The sequence below is a fragment of the Chanodichthys erythropterus genome, chromosome 2 (assembly GCF_024489055.1).
Source record: "Chanodichthys erythropterus isolate Z2021 chromosome 2, ASM2448905v1, whole genome shotgun sequence".
NCBI lineage: Eukaryota > Metazoa > Chordata > Actinopteri > Cypriniformes > Xenocyprididae > Chanodichthys > Chanodichthys erythropterus.
In genome coordinates, this window is record NC_090222.1 from 11,862,793 (window position 1) to 11,890,527 (window position 27,735).

Sequence of the window (27,735 nt, forward strand, 5' to 3'; positions counted from 1 at the left end):
CGGATTCCCCCATAGGGTTGCCTTTTTAATAATATGTATCTAAAGATTTCAATTAGGCCTATTTTTTAGTAGCTCATATCGTTAAACTAAATTAAAATTAAATACGCATATGTTGCCTTGACAAATATAGCTAAATGAAAAAACAAGAAAAAAAAAGAAAAAAGTTTTGGTCTTTCTGTTGTTAACTGGTCTGTGTTTTTCCGCATGCGCAGATACATAAACCTACAGCAAAAGACACAAGGATCCATGTACAAAAACAAAATCTCTTCTGTAAAAAAACAAATAAACAAACAAACAAAAAACACTACAGGATAAATCCTAAATAAAATGAGCAGGTATTCTGCTGCCCATTAAAAAAAAATCTATCTTTTTGGTCACTGAATATATACTATATTATTAGTCAATGCCATGCCAACCCCGCCCCCTCGCAACATACGCCCCGCCCCCCCCAGAGTGTTCTCAGGCGGAAGTGCGCTCAAGGCTTTTTTAGTATGGACGCGTTCTCTTGATGGTCACGCGCTGTAGATTTGCCGTACGCGCGAGCGTCATTCCCAAAGAAAATGAATGCGGATTGAAGCGGCACGCGTGGAGAGCGTTTGTTTTGCGCTGTAGACGCGAGACGAACATGGGCAGTTGAAACCTCAGGAACGAGTGGAAACGAAACGTTGAATGGTTACTTCATTCCCTTCGCCAAACTGTTACTGTAAGCGAACTGAGAGAAGTTAAAGGGGCTTTTTCAGCCTCACCACAGTAACAGGATCTTGAGGGGCGCTGCGTGCTGCTAACGAGCTACATGGGACATACTTTGAATTATTTAATTGCGGCTCGCGCAAGTGCGAATTGAGAATAGTGACGCGCAGATGGTAGACTAAAGCGCGTTCATGGAAAACGGACATATTTGTGTTTGGAAAGGCAAAAACTGACACTGTATCGAGCGTGTTTGGCCCCTCTCGTCATGCGGCGGTGGGGGAGGATCGGAGCAGGGACCTCGCAGCGGATTTCATGTTTCGCAACAATGTTAATGCCCCACAACGAGGGATTATAAGGCCTCAAAATGACACTTGCTTTCCAAATGGTTAAAGTGCACTCGAGAAGTTGCGTTTAGAGTTTGTTCTGCGAATTAATATCGGTAACAACAAAACCAGAGAGCCCAATTCGACCTAAACTTATTAAACGGGAATGTATATATCAAGTGTCGTTGAATGTAGCGCACAGTACAGCATGTCCAGTCTATGATCCGCATTACTTGCTTGAATTGATCAGGGAACCATTTCGGCAGCCTTCGTGTGTCTTAACCCGTCTTTATGTGTGAAGTTATTCTGTGGTCCTCTGCGCAAATGGCGTCTTTCCCAGACTCCGACCTGCAAACATGTCCGCTGTGCAAGGAGCTGTGCGGCTGCTCTGCTCCGATCTCCTCCAATTCATCTACCTCCTCCTCGTCCTCCCAGACCTCCAACTCCTCATCTACCTCATCCACCAGGAGACTGCACGTCCTGCCCTGTCTGCACGCCTTCTGCAGGCAGTGCCTGGAGGGCCACCGGAGCCCCGGTGACCCTCTGAAGCTCAGATGCCCCACATGCGACCAAAAAGTGTCTTTGTCGGAATCAGGCGTGGACTCGCTGCCCTCCTCCAACTTTCTCTTCAGCAACCTGCTGGATGTGGTGGTCTCTGCTGAGGAACAGGGCAAGAACGGTCGGTCTTCATCGGTGGTCCATCACGGTGGTCTTTTGAGACCCCAGCAGCTCTCAGACCCTCAGTGCAGCTCGTGTGACGAGGGCAACCCCGCTACCTCCCACTGCCTGGACTGCCAGGAGTACCTGTGCGACAACTGCGTGCGGGCCCACCAGAGGGTCCGACTCACCAAAGACCACTTCATCGAGGGGCTGCTGGAGAGCTTTCACCTGGCCAACCGCACCAACAACTCCAACACCCCGGTCAACATCTCCCAGTCCTTCCATAACAGCTTCTCCATGCTGAATGTTTTCCAGGAGAGGATGGAATTCTGCCAGCAACATGATAACGCGGTGAGTTTGATCTACATTGATTCTTTATATTTGTTCACCGTATGTTCTAATCATTTCGTCTAGTGGTTAAAGATCTGAGCTGCTCACTGAATGTTGTGGGTTCGAACCTCACAAGGGTTGGACTAAGAACCATCACTGATGTTTTCACATAGTCACTGCAAATGTAGTAAGTTCTTTGGATAAAATGCTAATCTGCTTAAATTAATAACCGTCAAAACGGCAAAAAAGGTCATTGATGCACAGCTTTGTGGTCAAGGATTTATTCAAGATTTAGGGGACCATTTATAAAAAAAAAAAAAAAAAAAAAACCTATGTTGGTTGACCACTAATCTGGGGGGATATGTCATCTAAAATTTCTTTGGTGGTTACAAGCCTGATTTGTGGAGCTTGTTGCTAAAATTTCATGCTGAAAACTGAAAATAGAGATTATATAGATCAGCCATTTTTTTTTTTTTAACCACTAAAAATTGTATCGTTTTCCAGTATGCAGAAATTAATTTAATTTAAATCAGCTTTAAGTATATATATATATATATATATATATATATATATATATATATATATATATATATACACACACACACGCTAGGTTTGTCAAACGATTAATCGCATACAAACTAAAAGTTTAAGTTTGCCTAATATATGTGGGTGTACTGTGTGTAATTATTATGTACATATAAATACAAACATTCATGTATATATTTGAGAAATATTTACAAGTATATGTATTTATATTTTTATATAATTTATATTATATATAAATACATATAATTTGTACATAACATTTCTCTTAAATATATACATTATCTTGTGTGTATTTATATATGCATATTAATTACACACAGTACTCACACATATATTATGCAAACTCAAACTTTTATTTTGCATGCGATTAATCATGATTAATCGTTTGACAGCCCTAATATACACACACACACACATATATTACATTATATATAATGTATGTCTATATATACATTTATATATATACACATATTATATATATATATATATATATATATATATGTATATGTGTATGTATGTATATTTAATTAATTAATTTTGTGTAATCTCATATTTTTTTCAATATGTAATTAGATTACAATAATAAAAAACAATCATGAATTCAAATTATTTAAAATTATTAATTTAAAAGATTAATTCATGCTGTTACATTTATTTATGCAGTTCTTTTCTGAGCTAAAGGGTTTCAAATGTATGTGTCTAGGGTTGATTTGGATGTTTAGCATAAAATGTGTATTTCTAACTTGACTGATTAGCTGTAAGTTACCTATAATTAACTTTATTTATGCAAACCATGGGTCCTAATGGTATTGAAGTACACAATTGTGAATATCACTTCAAAAAACTGATCATCTCCACTTGTGTCAATTCAAATGGTACATATCTGTTTTTAAAAACTGCTTGTGTTATTTCAAGCATTCCTGACCATGCATCTGCTTGAGGGTTTTAAATAACAGGCCTTTTTCATGTCTGTCTTAGTCTTTCAGAGTTTGATCTCCCTGTCATGATGCACTATATATTTCTTACCAGTGTTATGCATTCCAAAGCTATATGGAGAGCAGCTGAGTATAGTATAGCTTCAGGCGTCCACATGTTTTCTAGACTGATGTGAGAGCTCTCACTGCTGTTTCATAGGTGTTTTTATTCTCCAGGTCTTTATCTGGGACATGCTGTTCTCTTAGAGCAGTGTTGTTGCCCAGTGCTGCATGAACGTCACAGGCATATATAAATTCTCACTGTGTTTTTACCTGTGGCCTTTGCACTGTACTTCACACAGGCCTAGAGAATCCTGATTGTTTATCTAGTAGAGTTCTAGTGTTGCCAACAATAATACAGCGAGAAACCTACTCATTTGAATTCTGAAATTTTAAAATACCTTTTTGTGGCGTTTTCAATTAAGGCGTTTAGTGATCATAAAGCATGCATATATTTTATGTAATAAAACACAATCATTATAAATTTAAATTATTAATACATGCTATTATATTTATTATTGCTAAAGTTAGTTTCTGATCTAAATTATCTCAAATTAAAGTATATTCATTTACATAGGCTAAATATGTGTGGGTGTATATTAAAAAAAAAAAAAAAAAAAAAATATATATATATATAATTAGTTAGTAATAAAATGAAAAACAGAAACGCATTATGGGTAACAAATCAGGTGGCAGGTCTATTGCACTTGCACTGCAAATTTTAATGCGGTTGTCTCTTCTGAAATTTTTGCAGTATGAAAAATAAAACTTGATTCAAATTGTGAATGGGTTATTTACAGAAAGCGAGCAAAGAGCAGTTCCTTTATAATCAATGAAGCTGATATCACAACTCGCGTTACAATCAAAAAACAGTCTGTTATATTTACAACTTTTCTTTTTTAGTGTAATTTAATTCAACAATCAATATTTTCTTTTTGTTAATGTCTGTATGCTGGTGGCATCAGCTGTGAGCGCTCATCCTGCTTACCTCACATATAGTCCACAATGCACTGCACTGAAACACACCACCCCGTCCATCAGCCTTCATATCCGCATCCACACAGCAGGACTCTGGTTTCGCTGAGCCCTTATGTTTTCCACAGCTACTGTCGTAAACAGCATAGCTTATTCATGTTCTTCTGACATTATGAACAAATTAACTGTGATTTACTGCCTAACTTATGATTAATAACATGACATAATTTAGTGGCATCTCGGTAGCCTACTGAGCATGAAGTGATCTCGGTGGACAAGGCCATATTTTCCAGCAATATTTTCTCCCAGTATAAATTATTGAATTGGAAAATTGAGATTTAAGCTATAAATTATGCGTCGTGTTGTTGGCTTCTTAGACGCATATGTGCTGTGTTTATGGGAGAGGAACTAAGAAGTGTGTGTGTGTGTGCGCATGTGTATATAGTGAATCAATATGAAATGATTTCTATAGAGAGTGGAGTTAAACCTCCAGTAGGGGGGAAACAGGAAGCTCATGCTCTGAGGCTGTGTCTATGGAATGCTATGACATCAGTTCCCAGAAGTCACCTGGGAGACCAGTGGGATTCTTAATCATTGTCTGCATCTCTGTCTGGTTGGTTTGGTTGGAGTGAACTGAACTGGCCATTAGAAGCTTTTTACATTCCTGTTTCTGTGTGTGTATGTTAGAGGTGAAGCAATCCTCCTGGTGAAAGGTCAAACAGTAGTGTGTGTAAGCGCATGAGGCTGGTGAGTAACAACCAACCCCATCCTCCTCCTAAAGCGATTTAGGTTTTGCATTCAACAGCGCTTTCAGCCATCATGACATCTGCTCCTTTACTTAGACCCATTTAAACAATGAAATATGAAGGCTTATTATTATTTTTGTATCGTAAGTCTGCAGATGTGAAACATTTTGTGCTCATAAGCCTGAATATGCTGAAACCTGGCCTAAAATCCTCATGTTCTCCTCTTTAATTAATGGAAGGACTAATGGTGTCCATCTCTTTGTTTGAAAGTAATTGCCTTTGCATTATTCATGCACTGTCCACAGTTTGCACTATCGACTCCTTTTGTTGCGTAAAGGACTGGTCTATTAGGATGCGTTTACACTGCAAGCCTAATGCCCTGATGCAATATTTTTCACATCTTTTCTTTTTTGTCTTACTCGTTTACATTCACTTAAGGCATAAATGACTGTTTACATCAACAAGGTCTAATATACCTGGGGAAAGCTGTCAGCATATCCCATTCATCTCAATCAGATAAAAGCTGTTTAAGTAGCAAAAATGAACAAAATATGTAAATTGTAAGAACATATTTTTAATTTGCATTTCATTGATGTTTTTTTTTTTTTCCATTGAAAACTATGACCCAATAATTAAATGCCAGTTAAAGTTCTTTTTCAAGGTTTAAATGAATGTTTTCACTCACCAGCCAATTTGGCTACTAAATTAAATCACATTGTGGCCATACAGAACTTTTAACTAGCCAAAACAAAAATATCAGAAATAAGCCAGATTAAAATATTTAAATATTTGTATTAAATCTGAAACTGAAACAGTCAGTCGTTATTTGCGGATACCACGTAAAATAAAATGGTTATAAAAAAATTTCTTATACTTTTCTTATAAAAATATAAAAAAAATGTCATTGTAATTTCTGAATATAGCTACAAAGTGAATATTTATTGGTAAACGCATTGAAAATCTGGACAGACTGTCATTTCATAAAGTGATCAGTTTCCTTACGAAAGTCAGCGTACAGAATTCAGCGTCTCGAAGCCTCTCCTCATTGACATCCATTAAAAAAAATGGCCTCGTCTCATAGGGATCTGTTCGCACATCAGACGAGAAGCATCACATCACGGCTCTGACATCGTATAGGTATTAAAATAAAAAAAAAGTGCACTGAGTTTGATTTTAGTCGCTGAGTTTGATTTTAGGTGTTTAGGTGAAAAAACAAAATGGAAATAAAAAGTGTGATCTGTATAGAAAGCTTAGACTTTATTCATGCCACAAACTTATTACTGAAAAACACACTGTACACCATCTGTCACCTTAGGATGAAGTCAGTATGTCAGGAAGTCACATTGTTGTTAATGTAAATCAATGAAAAGCTATGTGAGTGGAGGGGTTTTGAACACCGCCCAGAGTCGTAGTTGGGCGTCACTGATAGATCTCGAGTTGTCGCTGATGTGAAAGCATTTGAGAGAAGCCGCTTGTCATTTGCACTCTGAAACTTTATTTTTGTGTGAACTGGGTGCTGAAATACTGACATTTTCTCGGTGTCATGGTGAAAATTGAGGCTTTATGAATGGAATTCAGTTGAGCATGGCATGCTAACTTTAAATCATAGGATGTTCAGAATAGTAATTAGTTTGTGCCATATGTTGATTGCCTGCTCTTAGTGGCGAAGCATGGGAAAGCATAATATCTAAAAGCTTGTTGTCTTCTTTTGCTTAAGGCTTTAGGTTAGGGGTCATCCCAAACAGCCAAAATTGATTCTATGTGGGATTAGTTGGGTCAGTGAAGTACCATAGAGACCAACCCCTTCCCTGCTCTCCTATGTGAACTATCCATCATTTTTGTGACATGAATGCAGATTCCTTTGCCTTTAGTTTAGTTCCCAACACAGAGTTACTGGAGCTAAGGATGGAAGGATTAATTGGCTGGATATCATCCATGTTTCCATAATATGTGATCATCCTTTCTTTTGGCCTATGCTGAGAGCTGATTGATGATTGGTTCGATTGCTCCCCCCTCCCCCTACCCCCACCGGACTGTGCTCATATTATATTATTTGGGTCCGACCCGCGGTTCGTTTGCGTCATCAAACCAGCAGCTGTTTACTCCGTTGCTTCCTAATGACGGCGCAGGAGAAAATGCATAATTACTTTTATATTTTTGTTTTTGAACTGTTGGTTTTGTTCATAACGGCACTTGCGTCTATCTGCCGTGAATGTAGAACGCCGAAGGCGAGCAGAAATGAGATGAGCTACACTACAGCTACACATTTTTATCAAATAATACGGCATTAATAGCAGTTCACTTCCGCAATTTGGTACGTTTGCTTTCATCCCAGACCAGGCCCAGACCACCCTTTTTAAGCGGACTCAGAAAAGTGTTCACATCATCCAAACGTGCTGAACTCTGACGTCAGTCGAACCCGGGTACGCACCAAAAGTGCTAATGTGAAGGCACCCAAAGATTTTAAGACTTCAATACTTTTTTTCAGCAAGGATGCATTAAATTGATCAAAAGTGACAGTGAAGTTTCTGTAAAACAACAGATCAAATTTCTGTTTCCTTTCTATTCATAAAGGGAATGTATCATGGTTTAAGCAGCACAGTTATTTTTAACGTTGATGGTAATACGAATTTTTTTGGCAAAGGCAATGGAAAAATGACCAATATTAGTTTTTACACAAATTATGACAGTCTCTCAGCTGTAAATTTGACCAAATTAAACTGTGATCCAGAAAGGCCCATAAGTAACCCTTCAATGTTTTATTGCACTGATCTAGAACACATTGAGTGTTTAATTCCTGTCTTAGGAACTCCATTACCTTGTGACTCTTTGTTTTAGCCATTTTCATTTGAACTCATCTCCAGGGCTCAACGCTAAGGATTTTTTTCTACTGGCTCGGTTGGGCCAATGGTTCAGTTTTTTTACTTGCCCCGCCAAAATAACAGAAAAGTAACAGAAAAGAAAATGGGCCTATAAAATAAGCCAAGTTATTGTTTTCGTTGTTTTTGATGCATGTAACCTTTAATAAATAAGGTTATGACACCAAAAGCTACTAGATTAACTCACTTAAATTTTAAATATTTTTAGATAAATAAATAGCAAGTGATAAAATAGTAATACATAATCAAATTAAGAGTACTAGCACAAATGAATACAACAGAACAAACATATAAATGAAATAATCAATGCTTTTCAAGTTTTTCATGTAGGTTTAAACGAGATTTTCAGGTACAGAAATTGTAATATCTATAACTATATAATGGATATATAATATAACTACTATAGATTAAACTTTATTAATCAGTCAAGAGCAGTTACAGATGCATAAATAATGTTTTGAAATGTTGAAAATAAAAAACGTTAAATTGAAATTATTTTAAAAACGAAGACACTGTAAACCTGAAATTAAACCCGCCAGTAGGTGGCAGCAAGTCCCTACTAATGAGCGAGTCATTGAGATTCTTTGTTTGGAACTATATTCATAAGCGAAATAGAGTAAAACAGGCGATTTGGTGTCTAAAATGTAAGTCACTTGATATTAAGTTCTTGTTCATTAAACTGTACGCTGTATAAAATCAATATCACATTTGTAATTGTTGATATTTGGAGAAAAAATGGCGCTGTGTAATACTGGTTAACTATATTAAATTATTTAAATATAAACAATATACTTGGGAGTTTTTTTGCCCCTTTCTTGAATTCTGGTGCATTCTAAAGGCATTTTAATAAATCACGCAGTGAAAGCGTACACCATATATGCATGCGCACTAGTCTAACCTACTAGACTACATCATGTAGTGCATGCGTGCACTCAATGGGTGTGTTTTTTTGTTTGGTTTTTATAAAGTGTGGGACATACTCGATAATTTCAGATCGTTAAATCAACAATTACGATATCATAGACATAGACGATATATATCGCACACCCTACAGCACTGTCCCGATCGGGCAAGTGACCGTTCCCTCTACTGTCCCGAACATAGTTCATGCTGGCCCCGGGCCATCGGGCAGTCATCTCATTTCTTTGCTATAGAATCTGGTGGTCCACACTTAAAACAAACTGAACTCAGGAACCAAGACGCAAACCATATGCAAGAGAGTCTTTCAGGGGTTAAGAGTTTGCAGAATGGGTTTTTTGAGGCAACCTTTAAGAGGAATGTGAGCACATTATGCAGTAGATCCCTCACTGATACAACGTCTAGCCATGTATAAGACTTCCTCTAAATATTTCCCCATTTGTACTCAAAAACACACTAGTCTGTACAGTTTTATAAAAAGCATCTTTAAGAGAAAGAGCTTCACACATGGTTTTAACATGGCATACTACGTTCCATCCTCCCCCAAGCCTTTCTTGAAAGCATTTTAAAAGTGTCTGGCCAGAGGCTCTGCCCAGAGCTGTAAAGCAGGATGCAGTGAAAGAGCAACATATGTCTGAACATTTAATGCTGTTAGAGGAAGAAAGACAGATGTAGCCAGTCAGGATGGAGAAAGGGAGTGCACTCAGTAGGACCCACAGTGGAAACTTTTAGTAATTCCACCAGTCAAAACACTCCACAGCAAATTTTACCAGACGTCCCACTTCGTCGACGTCTAGACTTCAGTTGTTTTATCTCAAGGCTTAAACAGCAAGATTTTTATTAAGAGTTATGTTGCAGGCCATTTGTTACATTGAGACAACAAACAGACCTTTTGGTGTCATGGCCAGTCCATCCATTGGACAGCAGTTGAATTTTATGAGCCTGAAGTGATGTTAGCATGTACGTGAGCTCACTGAATTTACTGCTTCATTCATGGAGATGCTGGAAATGCCATCCTGAAATACAGTAGCGTGTGGCAGTGGACAGTGGTGTATTCTAATGCAAGCAATTTAAGCCCTGTCCAAGTCTGACTTCATCATTACAGCTGTTCACCCTTCACCTCTGACATTTCAACTGGTGTATGTGGAAAGCAGGTCTGCTTTGATATGTGTGTGCTTGCATGAGCTTCGAGGGGTTAGGCGGCGATCCAGATGGAGTTTCTTTTCCCCATTTCTATAGAATACATACAGCAATGCCACATGGAAGCACTTTCATAATTTTATATAAGAAACCTCTGGCAGCTCATCAAAGAAGCCGGTATGGTATGCAGACTATTTTTTGAGATAGTGATGGGTCTTTTTTTTTAATTCTTTGTGGGTACAGAACTAACTTCATATCTAATGGTCAGCATACTGCCATAGGGAGAACATTTATACATATATATATATATATATATATATAAATAAAAAATAGGGCTGGACGATTATGGCTTAAAATCAAAACCTTGATTAATTTAACATTTAACCTCGATTTACAATTTTTGAGATGATCGGGATGCGCTGCCGGTTGAACTGAGGCGCCTATACAGAGATCTGACCCACATAGCTCGTCATTCATTTCATAAAGTTGATTGGTGATGATCATGAAGCAGTGCAACAACTCACTGCGTGCTGTAGCCTATAGATTGCAGTTATAATGCCCCTACTATTCAAGATATCTGGGCAAATATTTATATCATGATACAGTTAAGTAATATCACATGAGTAACTAGCGCAATATCACACAAGTGGTGTTGTCTTGAATAGCAAGAGTGCAAATGTGATATTGATTTTATAAAAGTTCAATCTGGTTTTCTCATTAAACAACACTTCAACAGTTCAGACCTCCTGTTTCAAAATAGTAGTCAACAATACAATTCACTCAGGAGCACATTTGCCCACCCCCCCCACCCCCTTTTTTTTTTTTTTTTTTTTTAAGAACATCAGAGTTACATCGAAACTGCAAACACATCCACACATCGGATCCAGAACAGCACATCAGATCTAAGTGACAGTCATTTAACCAATTACGCTTCTGAAAATCAGTTTTAGGTCTAGTGTTATAAGTGTGTGAGCAGTGCTCTCAGCCGGAGTTGTTGTGCATGGAAATGCTGTGAGATTGGAAGCATTCCAAACTAAGGGTGTACTCTTACTAGGCACGGTTGCCTTGAACTGAGCCCATGCATGATTGTCCCCCCGCCCCCGCTGGCCTGCACTCACATTGCACTTAATGTTCCAGGCCGGAGCATGCATATGTCCTATACCATGCAATTTATGGAAGAAAACAGGAAGAAAAACACTTTTGCTATGATGCTGCCTAATAAATTGATCATTTATGCTGCACTGCGATTTTCACTTGCACATATCAGAGGATTATTACAAAGGCAGCTACCGTTAATGGAGGAATTTGCAGATTTACTCAAACTACAATTCTTGCACTGTAAAACCCAATTTCAGAATACTTAAAACATTTGAGGAAACTTATTACTTCAAAATAAAGTAAACTCGAGAAATAAATTTTTGTGACAAGTGAGGCAGGGCCAACAGCCATGGAAGAAAAGGGCCAGAGTGGTGCCCAGGTGTCTCATTAACAATCACATCACCAACATCCCTTCGCTCCCACAGTTCTCAGCATCACCCCACTCATCATTTTGTGTTGCAGCCGCATAATCATTGGCCGAACTGTCACGTCATCTGGCAAAATAGACCTCCTTGCCTGCCATAGAGGAGCTGAAAGGGTGAAGTAGCATTCGCAGCATGTGGAGTGGCACGGTACACCTCCAAGAAATCAGTTACCACAGGTTTCCATGGCTGATGTTGCTAGATGGCCATTTGGACGGTATGTTTGAGCACGCGGTTTAACCTTTCTACAGCACCATTAGCTGCCGGGTAGTAGAGGAACAATGGTGATGAATGTTCCTTCCAGAAAAGCCGCAAATGCAGCTGACGTAAACACCATTATCAGTAACAATACTCAATGGAGTTCCATGCTGGCTGAAGACGAAACAAAACGAAACCACAGAATTCATAGTGACAGTGTGAGTAAAGAAGACCTCAGGCCATTTGCTGTAATAATCAGTTAATGTTACAGCAAACCTGCAGTCGGATGCCGCAGTGTCAAATGGCCCAACTATATCCTCAGCCGCTTTCTGCCATGGTCCATCTGCCAGCAACACCGGCTGGAGAGGAGCAGGATGTGACTTGACAGTTTTGTCACTGAGCTGACAAACGTGACAGGAACAGACCGCATCATGAACCTAAGCCATCCTCAAAACCAGTTCAAACGCAATACACGCCTTTTATTCAGACTCTCTGTTCATATGCAGATTTTTTTTGTTTTTGTAACACAAATCTGTGTACGCATTCTTAGTGAATGAGACCCACTGTTCAGATCAGTTTTATTTTGGAGATGAGCTGCTAGCAAGTCAGTTATTTGCAGTTTAATGCTTACACTCTTAAAACCCAAGCAAGTGGAAAGGCCAGCATCAAAGGATTGAGGCCTGTCACTTAAAATATGATCTCATTGATATAATACAATTGCAATGCTATTGTAGCGTAACCACTATTCCTGATACTATGCTTCCATTATTTAGTTTATATGTGAGGTTACGGGTAACTGTTGACCCAGTCAAAGCTAATATCATATACCGTTGTACCAGCCTCTCTTAGTTGGGCAATTAAAAGTGCAAAGGAAATAAATCTCCATTTAGTGAAACCAGACCAAACCTCAGCCACCTGCACAGCATGTCTGTACAAACTCATTCACGCTTCACTAAAACACTCGCACACGTGCACTCTGGAATCCAATGTGCCAGAGGCCCAGCTGATTTTGTTTTTGCCCCTCTTGAGCAGCCAATAAGGTCATTTAAATGGGCAGACACCTCCCACAGCGGGTAGAAGGGTGGAGGGCCATGTGGTTCTGTGTGGAGAGAGAGAATTTTGTCCATGTGTGTTTTGGGAAGAGAGAGAACCTCAAAGGGGATGTGTGACTTCCCAGAAAAAAAAAAAAAAATTAGGAAGCAGAGGGCAGTTTAAGTTTGCCTGACGGTTACTTCATAGTGCTTAAATTAGTGTGGTCCTCTGTGGTCTTTAAACAAAGCTTTGCCCTTTACCCTTGACTTTAAACCTACCAGCGCCTGTCATTCTAGATTTAATGCTTGTGTAGATAATTTATATAATAATATTTAGATAGGAAATGTGGTTATAATTTGAAATCTTGAAATTGATATTGTCACATGCATCTGCTTTTACTTTTTAGTATATTTTGGTATGATGGCAGTTGTTCTGTCAAACAGATCTACCATGGGTAAACATCCCTCTATCCCAGCTGGACTTTGTAATGGTGAAGAACTAAGAAAAGTTAGATTTAGTGGCTTGCAAACCTCTTTGCAACTGAATAACTGTCATGAGGGTGTAAATCACTTTAAGATGTTACTTGGACCATGATCTGATACATAGTATTTTTATTTTGTGAAACATGAAGTATTGAGATACACCTCAATAAATGTCTTTTATTATACTGCAGTAATGTGGCATCACTTACCAAAAAAAAAAAAAAAAAAAAAATCAGACTTGTTCTCTGTAATGCCATAAAGCTAAAGTGAACCCACATGTCTCAATGTGGTCAAGGCATTGCAAATATGTTCAGATCGCCATTGGGATCTTCATGCATTTTGCAACTTTTGTTTCTTTTTGTAATTTCTAAGGTGTGCATCATGATTACTATTGCTCATTTCTGTACAGTTAGGGATTTGAACAAACACATAATCATAAGTATTAATCTTCAGCAGTAGTGTTAATTTTGTCAGCTATTTTTTTTTTTAGTTTTAGTTGTCAAATACTTTTCAAGTATCTTTTATTTTTTATTATATTTAGTCAACCTTGTCCTGTTTTTGTTTAGTCAAGTTTTTTGTCTAGAGTGTTTGTCTAGATTCCGTCAATGAAAACTTTTGTCACATTTTCATCATGTTGCATAATGGTTAAATTGATAATCAAGATTATTTTGCTCAAAATTATATTAAACTATTGTCATTTGAGATTTATTTTTACATTTCATCAGAATTATTGCACTTTCGCCTATAAGCACAAATCAAGGGAACGTCAACTCATGCGCATGGTTTATCTCATCTAGTTTCCTGAATTATTATCGGCTATTTATCATATTAAGTAAGAGATTCTACATTATGACAACTGGTTAAAGTAGTAACTTCTCTTAAATTAAAAATGAAATTCTAAATACTAATTCCAATAATTCCAAATTACATTTCCTATTAAAACACCAGCAAAAAAGACTTTATATTGTCACATGGAGGTTGTCTAAGTGCATTTATTCAGCAACCACAATCGCAAACAATGTAGTAGAGATCCATGTTTGGATTTATTACAGTTAATCACAGGTTTGGTTGCAGAAAAGGTTTGGTTTACTCACGGCAAACAGCACAAGCAGCTCGTGACATGCATGCATCGTGGCAACATGCAGACTGACTGAGTGACTTTTTTTTTCTTTTTTCTTTTTTTTTTCTCTCCATTTAAGCAGAATATCTCAAATGAAGATTGCTAAACTTCAGCTTGTTTGATTGTGTTTTTGGTTCATTGGCGGAGCTTTCACATTGTATAGAGTGTGAACGCATGGTTACCAGATTGCAAAGATTAAGTAAAACACTGGGGAGAAAATGTATCTTTTTAAGAGAAAAGCTCTGATTGGGGGATTTAAACTCTTGACATCTGGAAACCCAGAGGATGAAAGCTCGCAGAGGCTCTGTATAGCCGTCTGTGTGCTTCCCACGGGTTTGAAATATACTTGCGGTGGTAGCCGGGTGAAAAATCCTCCTATAACCCACGGCACAAAAATGGTCTACTACATGTGACAAACAAATAATGTTTTTATCATTATTTATTTTATTTTTATTTAATTTTAATTACATAGCATACTATTACATTTAATTACATACTAATATTATGAATTGTAAATTATGCAAAATTACAGCATTTAAATGGTTCTACTTTTCCTATGTTTTCTTTGCTGTCATATATTATCTCTCTCAGTGAATGGGACAAAGATTTTACTAGTAAAATTTATTTAATGAATATTGTGTGTCAAATAATGTTCTTAGTCTTTTCTTCCTGTGGGAGAGACTACAATAATTTACTATGAATTAAATGAAAATCAAACTAAATACAATTTACTGTGTAACTAAATTACTAATAATGCCCAATAGGAAAAAAAAAAAAAAAAAAACTTGGCGTGTGACTTTTAATTATAAACAAGCCCGAAATACACAGGGACTCTTATTTTGAAATGCATGTTCTATTGCAGGCTGATCCTTCAGATTCTTACAACCATATAAAATGTTTTATATAAAGGCCATAAAGTAGACATTGCAATAATTCATCAACTTAAGTTCACGAGCAATTGCTTGGCATAAATCTGCGCTTTTCATTGATTGAGAATCACTTTGAAGCAGTTTTGCGCGAGCATGTAGAACACGCAACCGTGCCCCCTTGTGCCTTTGCAAAATGAAGCGCCCGTGGGAATGTCAGCGGGAGTAAACAGTTCTGACACGCACATAGCGAGCAGGTACGAAACGACTAGTTAATCGATCGCGGATGGTTTCATTATCTTGGGCGGATATAAAAGTATAAGAGGATAAATATAATAAAAGCAAAAATGTGTCTCCTATATACTTGGGCGGCACATATATAATATAATATAATATAATATATAATATAATATAATATAATATAATATAATATAATATAATATAATATAATATAATATAATATAATATAATATAATATAATAATAGTGTGTATATGCATGTGTGTGTGTGTATGTATGATGCTCAAATTGCCTACATTCAGCAGAACACTTCTGTTTCTGAGGAATTAACTTTTCTTTTCTTTATTTCTTTTTATTTTTTACCTCAGAGAGGGGAAACTCTATCTTTCCACACCTGTTTTTAAAGAAAAACTGGTGGATGCCACAGGCACAACAAGAGGCCCTAATCTTCAGAGAGAGAGAGAGAGAGAGAGAGAGAGAGTCGATGGGGGTAGGGAGGATTGAAAGTTGAGTCCTGTATGGAAGATAATAGATGTCAATGCATAAGCAGGAAAAGAAGCATGTGCACTTTGTCAAAGATTTATGTATCAGTCCGTACAGTGACGGCTTTAGCGTAAAGAAGCAGCCAACAGGAATGTTAAGTTATTCTGTATATCTAAAAATGCATCAGCCACACAGCCAATGAAAATCCCATTCCCTCATGCCATTTTCCACATCACTGTGGACAACAATTTTCTGATAAAGATGCAAATAATCAGTAAATAAGGCAAATTAAGTCCCATGCCACACTAAGCGTTTGCATTAAAACGGAAGTATACATTGGACTTAACAGTTGGTGTGTAGTTATTTTGAACAAAGTCAGACCAAAACAGAGTTTGTTTGGAGTTCTTTGTGAGAGTTTGAAACAGCTTTCCAAACTAAACACTTTCAAACTACAGGAGTTTGATTGAAATGCGATGACTCATAACGCCGAATCCACCATTTTGTCCGATAAACAAACCAGACAGAGTTAGTAGATTAACGTCAGTGGACATGGACTTGAAAAATGGTGTATTGACATCTTTCTGCAGTTGAAACAACATACCTTCTGATTGTGATGTTTAGAAAAGTTTGAACATGATCGGTTTACATGCCACTTGAACTGAGGCACTTCAGCGATCTGTCATGACACATTAAAGAGGCACAAAACTGTATTGTTTGAATTTCTTTACAAAAAAAGACCATTTGAAAGCCAAGACTTTGTTTCATACCAAAAGTAACCACCTCTATCTTGTCTGTCGGCACCTTGTCGGTGTCCTCTTTGCTCTGCGATGCATTTTTCACTGCATGAGAACATGAAGTGTGGCTTGAGAGCGCCATGGCTTGTCGGACGTACCGACAGTAACTAAGGGGTGGCAGGTCTTTGCGAAGGGTCATAATAGCTAGGTGTGCTCTGTGGCTCCACCTTCTTTGACATGGAAATCTTCTCATGTTCATTTTTTGTTCAGTCCATCAAGGTCAGATGCAAGTAAAACATGAACACTCTGGATAGCTGCTTTATAGTAGAAATTGAAGTTGTAATTTTAATTGAAAGCGACACTGACTTTTTTTTTTTTTTTTTTCCATGTTTTAAAGGTGCCCTAGAACTTTTTTTTTTAAAAGATGTAATATAAGTCTAAGGTGTCCCCTGAATGTGTCTGTGAAGTTTCAGCTCAAAATACCCCATAGATTTTTTGAAATTCATTTTTTAACTGCCTATTTTGGGGCATATTTAGAAATGAGCCGATTCAGGGTGTGTGGCCCTTTAAATCTGGTGCTCCACGCCCCCAAGAGCTTGCGCTTGCCTTAAACAACATAAAAAAAAGTTCACACAGCTAATGTAACCCTCAAAATGGATCTTTACAAAGTGTTCGTCATGCAGCATGTCTAATCGCGTAAGTACAGTGTTTATTTTGATGTTTACATTGATTCTGAATGAGTTTGAGGCTGTGCTCCATGGCTAACGGCTAATGCTACACTGTTGGAGAGATTTTATAAAGAATGAAGTTGTGTAAATGCATTATACAGAGTGCAAGTGTTTAAAAATGACTTGTCTCCTTGAATACAGTAAAAAAAAGATGGTAACTTTAACCACATTTAACAGTACATTAGCAACATGTTAACGAAACATTTAGAAAGGCAATTTAAAAATATCACTAAAAATATCATGTTATCATGAATCATGTCAGTTATTATTGCTCCATCTGCCATTTTTTGCTATTGTCCTTGCTTGCTTACCTAGTCTGATGATTCAGCTCTGCACACATCCAGATGTCCTGCCCTTGTCTAATGCCTTTCATAATGTTGGGAACATGGGCTGGCATATGCAAATATTGGGGGCGTACACCCCGACTGTTATGTAACAGTTGGTGTTATGTTGAGATTCGCCTGTTGTTCGGAGGTCTTTTAAACAAATGAGATTTATATAAGAAGGAGGAAACAATGGAGTTTGAGACTCACTGTATGTCTTTTCCATGTACTGAACTCTTGTTATTCAACTATGCCAAGATAAATTCAATTTTTGAATCTAGGGCACCTTTAATTCTGTAAAGTGCAATATTAATAAATGTGACATGGCTTGACTTGACTGGAGTGCAAAATTACAGAGCTCGTCCAACATATCCACATCACTGTGATCACATGCTTTCTTAACTGCTGTTTTCTCATTGCTGTCAGTCTGTGTTTATTTTGTCATTGAGAGGAAAGCATGCATCACATATTTGCATAGTCATCTAAAAGCTGCTTCCAGCAGAGAGAATAACGAGAAGAACTTCCCCGTGAGTATATCTGGGCCTTAATTCAAGGTTGCTGGATACACCAGCTGCCACGAATATAGTTGTGCTACACATTGTGCCTGTGATTTTTGAAGTAACTGAACAGAGCTATCGGATCATGGGAATCCTGGGTGGCAAGTTTGCTCCCTCTGTTGCTTCCTGCTAATTCCAGTCACTCCAAAAAGCTGCTTCCCAAAAATGCTTCCATGTGACCTCTGTACCCACTAGCGCAGTTGTAGCATCTGGTCCACAGAGAGGGGACCCGCTTTTTTTACGAGCAGGTAACTCGAGTGGAATCATGACTCTAGATTTACATGCAGCTGCTTCAGCCGTATAGCCAAGTGAGATATAATTAGCGTTTGATCTGGTCTTTGGTAAAGTCATTAGGTTGCAGGAAGGCGGTCTAGTGGGGTTTGAAAAGGAATACTGTACTTGACACTGAGCTTGACTCCAAAGAATTATCCTGAGTGGATCCAATTCACTTTTGGTTTTACCAATGCATTATCTTAAACATACTATATTTATTATTTTAGATTTTATTATTATTATGATAGATTTTTTTTTCTTATTTAGAATTGAGATTTATTTTATTATTTTTATTCATATTAGTTTTTATTCATTTTCCTGTCTCAGTTAATTATAAGGTTTGTCTTTTGATTGAAAGTCCTGTTTATCTGGTGTCAAAATATCTTAAAACAACAATGAACTGACTCCTAAATGGGTCAGATGATTGACAGAACAATAGACTTTAAGCAATCCATCAGCAGGCTGTCGGAAAACAGGAAACCCAGAACAGGGCTGAATTCCTGTTTTGGGGAGATCTTTTACTTTTTTTCCCAAGTTATTTGAAAGACTTCAGATTCTTTGTTGTGTCATGTCATAGATTCTTACTGTTTAAATTAAATGTTCAGTTTGGGGCAGAATTAAACTAGACTTTTGATTATTGTAACTATACTTGAATGGAGTCATTTATTGACTAGCTGTCTGAACGATTAGATGGCAAAACCTTGACAAAAAACACGATGTAAACAACTAAAGCACAGGCTAAAGGCTTCTTTTAGATTGGTCACTAAAATATATACAGTGCTCAGCATAAATGAGTACACCCCCTTTGAAAAGTAACATTTTAAACAATATCATAATAAACACAAAAACAATTTCCAAAATGTTGACAAGACCAAGTTTAATATAACATCTGTTTAACTTATAACATGAAAGTAAGGTTAATATAACTTAGGGTGTTTTCACACCTATGGATCGCTTGTTTTGTTCCGAAACAGGGACTAAATTTGTTACAATGTTGCATTTTCTTCTTGGTTCGGTTCGCTTTCACATGGCAACATTTCAAAGCGTACCAAAATGCATTCAGGCAAGTCACATTCGAGTACAACTGTCCTCTATTGGTCAGAGTTTTCGCTGCGTCATCCATCAAAATAATGATTGACAAGCTAGCTCCATGAGCTTATTGTGGCTTTATTTGTAACTGTCGAGACACACACAAACACTTTATAAATGTAGCTGTCTCTCCCGCAGTTAATTCATATTTGCTGCGGCAAATTCAAACCCGCGCTCTTTCTCTCTCTCCATCTCTGGATTTCCCAGCGCTGTCTAGTAGGCGACCTGTTGTCTGTGTGTCTGTCGAGAGAGACCATTTGAATTTTATAATGAAGCAGAGCGGGAATTGAGACTTAAATAGTGATTTAGAAAAATTCCAGCATCCTTAGAAGTTATATAAATATGTAAAAATAATTAAATGTTGTTTTGGAAACCTTGTATCTCCAAAAATGTAATTTTTCATGAAAATGGAAAAACCACAAGGTTTTTTTTTTTTTTTTTAATAATCCAGCTGCATTGTCAAAGTTGATATTGTAGTTTCATATATAGCCAGACACTTGCATGTGTCATTATATCATTAACATTTGACCAAAATCAATGTAGTTACAAGGTTTTTGACCAGCATATTTTGCAGAATATTGAACATGCGTGTTTTGTCCATTATTATAATGGCCGTAAGTGCATCACATTACGTTTTCATCAGTTTATGTTATAAAGTTTACTCTAGTTATGTGGGCACTCAGTTTTTTGTTTATTTGGCCAAAATCTCATGTTGTTAAAGCTACTAAAGACCATATTGTTTATGTTTTTGAGAACTGGAAAAGAGCATCTTAGACTAACATTTGTCATAGTTCTTTTTAATACTTTTCATTGGTTAAATATTTGCAGAACTCATAGACAGATGTAAACGTTGACCAATGGAATGATTTACCAGGAAAAAAAGAAAGAAAAAACAAAGTAATATGTAACACGCAAATTATATTTTTTTCTAAATATTGTTTTTCTAAAAAAGTGACCTCAAAACAAGATGCCTAAATGTTAGGATGTTTGTATGTAGTCAATATCCTCCTATCAATGCTCGAGTCTCTGAGGATTCAAAGAAATTCACATGCAATGTACTGCACAGTCAATCACACTAAATTGTGCTGCAAATCTGTTAATTTCAAACAGTTTGTATTGTTTTGGTTCACAGGTGCTGCGTTTTTTCTGCGACAGCTGTGCTGTGCCGATCTGTAGGGAGTGCAGCTTGGGCAGACATGCAGGTCACAGTTTCACCTACCTGCAGGAAGCACTGCAGGACTCCAGAGCGCTGACAATCCAGCTGCTCGCAGACGCACAGCAGGGCAGACAGGCTATACAGGTTAGTGAGCAAATACAATCTCTTATAAACAGTCATCAGCACAAACACCTGCTGTTTTTTTTTTTGTTTGTTTTTGTTTTTCCCAAGGTTTTTCTTTTTTTCTTTTCTTTTCTTTTCTTTTTTTAATTTATCCATCCTGCTGTTTTACTTGAACCTCATTGTGATTTAAAGGTGCAACAAAACTTCCATTCTCTTAATTTTCTTTACTTTGATTACCAAAAGTAATAAATAAGGGCAATGAATAGACTAATAAATAGAAGTCATTGTGTGTTGTTTAGTGTGGTGCCTTTACAGTCCACAGTCATTGCTTCAGTGTCATGTTGAGCTGTTGTCTTTGGTAAAATACACTCAAAAATTTGGGGTCAGTAAGATGTATAGATATCATATATATATATATATATAATTATATAATTTTGTTATTTATTTATTAAGGTGTAACTTTTATTCAAGAAGGAAAAATTGATTAAATTGATAGTGACAGTAAAGACTTGCATTATTACAAAAAAAGTAAAAAAAAAAATAATAATAAATAAATAAATAAATGCTGTTCTTTTGAACTTTAAGCTCCTTAAAAATCCTGATCATGGTTCTCACAAAAATATTAAGCAGTACAAATGCTTTCAGTATTGACGATAAGAATAGAAAATGTTTCTTGCACCAAATCACTATATTAGAATGATTTTTGAAGGATCATATTACACTGAAGACTGGAGTAATGCTGAAAATTCAGTTTTATCATCACAGCAACAAATTATTTGAATGTATTGATATAATTCATCCATAGTCATACCAGTACATAAATAAAACATTTTGTTCAATTTACTGGCCAATAAACTTATTGCCCCCCCCCCCCCCCCCCCCCCCCATAGAAGTCAATAGTAAATTCATTATTGTAATTGTTTTGTCCATTTTTATTTTATACAAGTTGTATTTAGTCTGTAATATTACATTCAATATTATTTCCTTGTTATTTTCAATGTTAGTGGTCATTTTCACTTTGTGATTTTGGACACACACATAAACACACTTGCAGCTACAAGACTGTGAGTGAGGGTCCTTCCCTCTGCTTTGTGGGGGTAAAGGGATTTTTAAAAAGAGGCTGTAGAATCAAGCTGACTTTCTATTAGCATCACTGTGCATGTCACCCCCACTTGGCCTGAGTGAAGAGAATAGAAGAGAGGGAGGGACACTGCCCCAGTGCTCGGTCACTGCCTCTATTCAGCTTCCTGATGGCCCTAGCAGGTTGGATCATTAGTCGCACACAGAGGAAATGTTTCTATTTCTCTGTCACTTTTCAAAAGAAACACTACGGGTGAGGGGTGGGGGGAGAGAACCGCACCCATTAGGAATGTTCAAATCCATCCTTCTCCAGTGATATGGAGTCGGTTGGCAAGGAAACTAAAAAGTGAATTTGAAAGTGAAAGGCAGAAGAGATGGCTTGCAGTTAAAGGCACTAAAGAGAATGAATTCCAATGGCAGTTTATTCTTTTCAAATGTGGCAGTTGCAGTTGAATACTCCCCTGACAGTTTAAAGTTTTTTTGTTTTTTTTTCCCCCTTTCTCTAGTTTATACAAAACATCACCTAATTTGGGTACTTTAAGTTGTGAACGGGCAGTTGGGAAATATTCCTGTGGTAAAATAACCACTTAAAGGGATAGTTCCCCAAAAACAAAAATTATGTCATTAATTGCTCACCCTCATTTCGTTCAAGTCTTTCGTTCATCTTCAGAACACAAATGATTTTTTCTTATTTTTCTTTTTGATGAAATCTGAGAGCATTCTGTCCCTCCATAGTAGAGTTTTAGGCCCAATCCCAATTCTATTTTATACCCCTTCCCCTTCCCCCTACGCCTACCCCTTCCCCTTGCCCCTTGAAACAGAGTGTCAAGGGGTAGGGCTGAAAATATTCCCCTAAGAAATGGGACACCACTACTAGACCGTTACACGTCATCATAAGTCGTCGCTAGCTCCTACGTCATAGATGCGCCGATGTTTATCACACACTTCTAAAGGCCAATTCACACCGCACCGACAACACTCGTCTGTTGGAGTTTGTTGGATCGGTGTGATAAGACAAAGGAGACGAGCATGCGTGTTTCCTCAGGAGTCCCTGGTTGATACAGAACATACAATACTGATGAATAAGCACGCAAACTGAATGCACGTTTTGTTTATATCATGTAACGTAACGTATTTATGGACGTAACCACAACAAAACAATACATTAATCAGGCATGCGGCAAAAAGACATTTTAGCTGCCACCGGATTTGAATTTGTTGTCAAATCAATGCGGGTTTCAATAAAATATAAAAAAATGTGTTGTGGAACTATCATAAAGTGAAAAACATTAGCGAACTGTTTATTACTAGATTACTGTTTACCGTTAAAAATACTTACATTTATGGGTCTCTCTGCTCGCTCGGTCGGCCATGTTGGAAATTTATCATACCCCTTCGTCTGAAGTGTGGTCCCGTAAAATCTTCATTTGAAGGTCTACCTGGCCCTTCCCCCTACCCCTTCCCCTCCAACCAAATGAGAATTGGGACACCCCTACCCCTTCACGTGAACGCGCGAAACAAAGGGGAAGGGGTAAGGGGTAGAATTGGGATTGGGCCTTATACTGAATTTTAAAAATGTGACTCTTTGAGCACTGTTGAGCGGATTCGTAAACACCTCTGATTGGCCATTGTGTTGACACGCTCATTGCATATGTCTTTGGCTACAATGATCAGCACATGGGGTGTTTGAAAGCACACGGAAGTGTTTGAATTTTAAAGCGGGAGCATTTGAAAGCAGGCATCTATCAGCATACTCCCGTGTGTATCTGTGTAAGTGCTTGGTTAAAGAGCTTCATTGACTCTTTACGTTTTTACTGCGATGATCATTGAAGCAAATCACAGACGTATCCGATGAGCCGTGAACACAATGGCCAATCAGAGATGTCAAAGACTCTGCTCAACAGTGTTAAAATTTCGATAAAAGTCTACTTTTGACAACTCTACTCCATAGACAGCTGCATGTCTACCACTTTGAAGCTACAAAAAGTTCATAAAGTGATCGTAAATCTAATCAATAGTTGTGTACCTGTCTATGGAGGAATGGGAATCACTGATTTCATCAAAATGATCTTCATTTGTGTTCTGAAGATGAATGAATGTCTTAACGACATGAGGGTGAGTAATTAATGACAGAATTTTCATTTTTGGGGGATCTAACCCTTTAATATTGAGGGCTTTGCTTGGAATGCAAATTCTGTTTCTATAGTATGTATTACAAAGAACACTACACAGAAGTCTCCCACAATGCAATGTTCTTAACTTCAATTTCCATTTTCACTGTAACATGACACAGAATTAAATATCACAGCTGATATTACATTAATACATTTTGACACAAAATGTAATTTCATAATGCAAAATAAAAGATTTTGATTTCAGTTAAACTGGTTGGCAATCACATGCAATCTAAAAGAAAGAGTTTACTCAAAACCATCATCATTTACTTATGTTGAAATTTGTCATTTACTCACCATCACATCATTTCAAACATATAAGGTTTGCTCTTCTTTGGAGCACAAAAGATATTTTGAAGAATTTTGGTATCCAAACAATTTGGTGACCACTGAATTACATTATACAGAAGAAAGTGATGCATGTTGAATGAGGTTGAATAAATTTATATTTTTGGTGAGCAGTCACTTTAATATGGACTGTGAAAACAATGTAGCCTAGTAAATTTTTAAGCGTCTATCATGGGATATTGCATTCGGTTGCATTACCTTTTTTTTTTTTTTTTTTTTTTAATTGGCAAGCAGGATATGCAAGTAGTATATAGGGGTGTGTGGTGATATGATTATATGATTTTAGATCATGAGCAATTAAGATGTCTCTATGATCTACCTTTGAAGAGAGATCGTAGTATCGTGCTACAGTGCATCATTTGCAGTTCTTCCACATCTTGAAAATGTAGTATTTGCATCCGTTATAAAGCCTTGCCAGTTAAAAATTTTATTCACACGCTGTTCTGACATAAATTTTTGCGCATTAAAAGCCTGTCACACAGTGAGCGACTACTGAACTAAGATCTTTCACATTTTATTGAACTTAAACTGTCATACGCACAAGGTTTACATGAACACAGTAATTTATATCTTCAGCGAATATAAACCGTTCGGATGCGTTTCAATATATTGGATCCATGCATTTTGTCTTAAAGTGAAAGTAGCCTAATAAACCTGCTGCTGTTTGTCATTAATGTTAATCAAACACCAAATGAAAAAGAATCACTCACTGCTCATAACTGATTAACTTTTAATAAGCTTTATTAAATATGAATCAGTGTACATTTACTTCATACAGTGATGTACTTCTTTCTTGAATGCTACTGTAAATACAGCTATTGTACATGAAATGAATGAATGCACTGTTTATTCTATTTGTATCTTATATAAAAGTGTATGGATCTTGTATCTTATATATATTGTATTTGTCCTATTATTATTTGTAACTTGCATCTTTGTTATTATTTTTAATAACAAAGATAAAATGTTTTTGGTCATATCGCCCACCCCTACTTTGACCTAAATGGTCTGTTGTTCTTTTTTCTTTTCTTTTTCTTTTCTTTTTTTTTTTGTTACCTTGTAAGGCTAAAATTTTAAAATAGGGAGATTAGTTTGGCTGTACTGCTCAGTGCACTTGCAAAATAGTCTTAAAGGGTTAGTTCACCCAAAAATGAAATTTGTCATTAAGTACTCAATGTCCTTCCAAACCCATAAGACCTTCGTTCATCTTTGGAACACAAATTAAGATATTTTTGGTGAAATCCAAGAAGTACCTGAACAACACATAGAAGATAGAACCTGGAAGCGCTGAACGTAAACAGTGTAGTAGAAATGATAGGGAGGAGAAAAAGTACAAAAGTCGCTTCATAACATTAAGGTTGAACCACTGTAGTCACAGGTTTGAAACGACATGAGGGTGAGTGATATATTTTTGCCATATTGTCCACCCCCTAGTAGTATATTTAAGTAGTAAGCTAATATTCCATTCCGAACAGCCCATGCATTTACACAGCAGTTATCTAAACTTCTCCTAAAGCTTCATCAGGCTCAGCCCCATAGCATCAGCTAAAAGAGCTTGACCTGTGTTTTCATGCGCTTGATTGGCTGCTTGTTCTAGTGTGTCTCTAATCCTGTTACTGGATGGTGTTAAATGGGAAGCCTCTAAACGTTCATATGTTTGAAAGCGCATGCAGAGTTTTAACAATGGCCTCAGCCCGAGGCCGTAATCTCTATTCTGGGAGCATGCTGCCCATAAAGGGTCCACTCCATATCCGACACCTGACAGCTTAGTCTTCCTTAGCGCTGCATAATCTCATTTACTGGATTTTAGCCTGTCATTTTGCAGCTGCTTATTCTTCCCCTCCATTCCGTATCTGACCCTTGATTGGTTTGCATTCTGTGATTGACAGCTCAGTCCTGGAATCGTGATAATATCTTAGTTAGAGGACAGTTGTTAATAGTTGTTGATAGACCCTTAACAGTGCACAGTATCTATATCTATCTATCTATCTAAATAAATAAAATATATATATATATATATATATATATATATATATATATATATATATATATATATATATATATATATATATATATATATATATATATATATATATATATATATATATATATATATATATATATATATATATATATATAATTTTATAACTTTAATTTTCTATATAGACTATTATTTACAATTGGTTTTTAACCAGTGTTGGGGAAGAAGTGGTACTTCTAAAAAATAATTGTAATAAAAATAATTAACTGTACAATGAGTATATTGCTAACAAAACACAAGTCTTTTTTTGTTAAAAAAAAAAAAAAAAAAGGTATAATGCCACACAAAGGTTTCAGTACAAAGACTCAAATTATTCAGTGCATTATGTGTTTTTCAGGGCAAAGTTAAATGTGTGTCTAGAAAGCCTGAAAATTTGATTTATTGAACGATTTTGCTTTGTTGTAAATGCATTTGTTTAAAGCTGTTATGTTTTTGCTCTATGTATTAGACCCCTGGATGCTCTTTGAACCATAAAAACTGGTAATATGAAAGCTGCCTTGTGGTTGTAATGGGACTGTAAAACCATAAGTCGCTGCTTTTGTGTTACCTCACAAAACGTTTAGCATTCCCCCGAGAAACTTACCGTTAGCTCTCAACCTTTTGAGCTCTTTGCGTTCTTTTGCAAAAACGTTTGCGTTCGCTCGCAAAGTTCCTCAGGGAATGCAAAACATTAGCGAGAGAGTGCAAAAGGGGGCTCCGTACATTTGTGATGTAATATGAACACACATTCACCAGGGTTAGATGCAATAAAGTGAGTGCGAAACAAGAGCAACGCTATGGTGGGCACTGGGAACAATCGGACTCGGATCACAGCAAATGTGTCCAGTGGGAAAGCCCCTTAGATTAAAGCGGAATCCCTGAAAGCTCAATTAGATTCAGACACAAATTAAGATTGATATTTTAGATTGGTGGGCAGTTTAGATGTTAGCTGACATGCATAGGTAGGACTGTGCGCAGATCGCTGTTAAAGCAGATGTTTGAGGTCATT

General features: G+C 37.0%; 1 protein-coding gene across 1 annotated transcript in view; it reads left to right on the plus strand.

Moving 5' to 3' along the window:
* The first annotated feature begins 468 nt into the window (after nucleotides 1-468).
* The window catches only part of trim71 (tripartite motif containing 71, E3 ubiquitin protein ligase), a 34,868-nt gene continuing 7,601 nt past the window's right edge, over nucleotides 469-27,735 (plus strand). Inside the window, exons 1-2 of the mRNA XM_067401117.1 lie at nucleotides 469-2,024; nucleotides 20,958-21,125. Of these exons, the coding sequence (XP_067257218.1) occupies nucleotides 1,305-2,024; nucleotides 20,958-21,125 (888 nt within the window). The 5' untranslated portion in view covers nucleotides 469-1,304. The remainder of the gene's footprint in view (nucleotides 2,025-20,957; nucleotides 21,126-27,735) is intronic.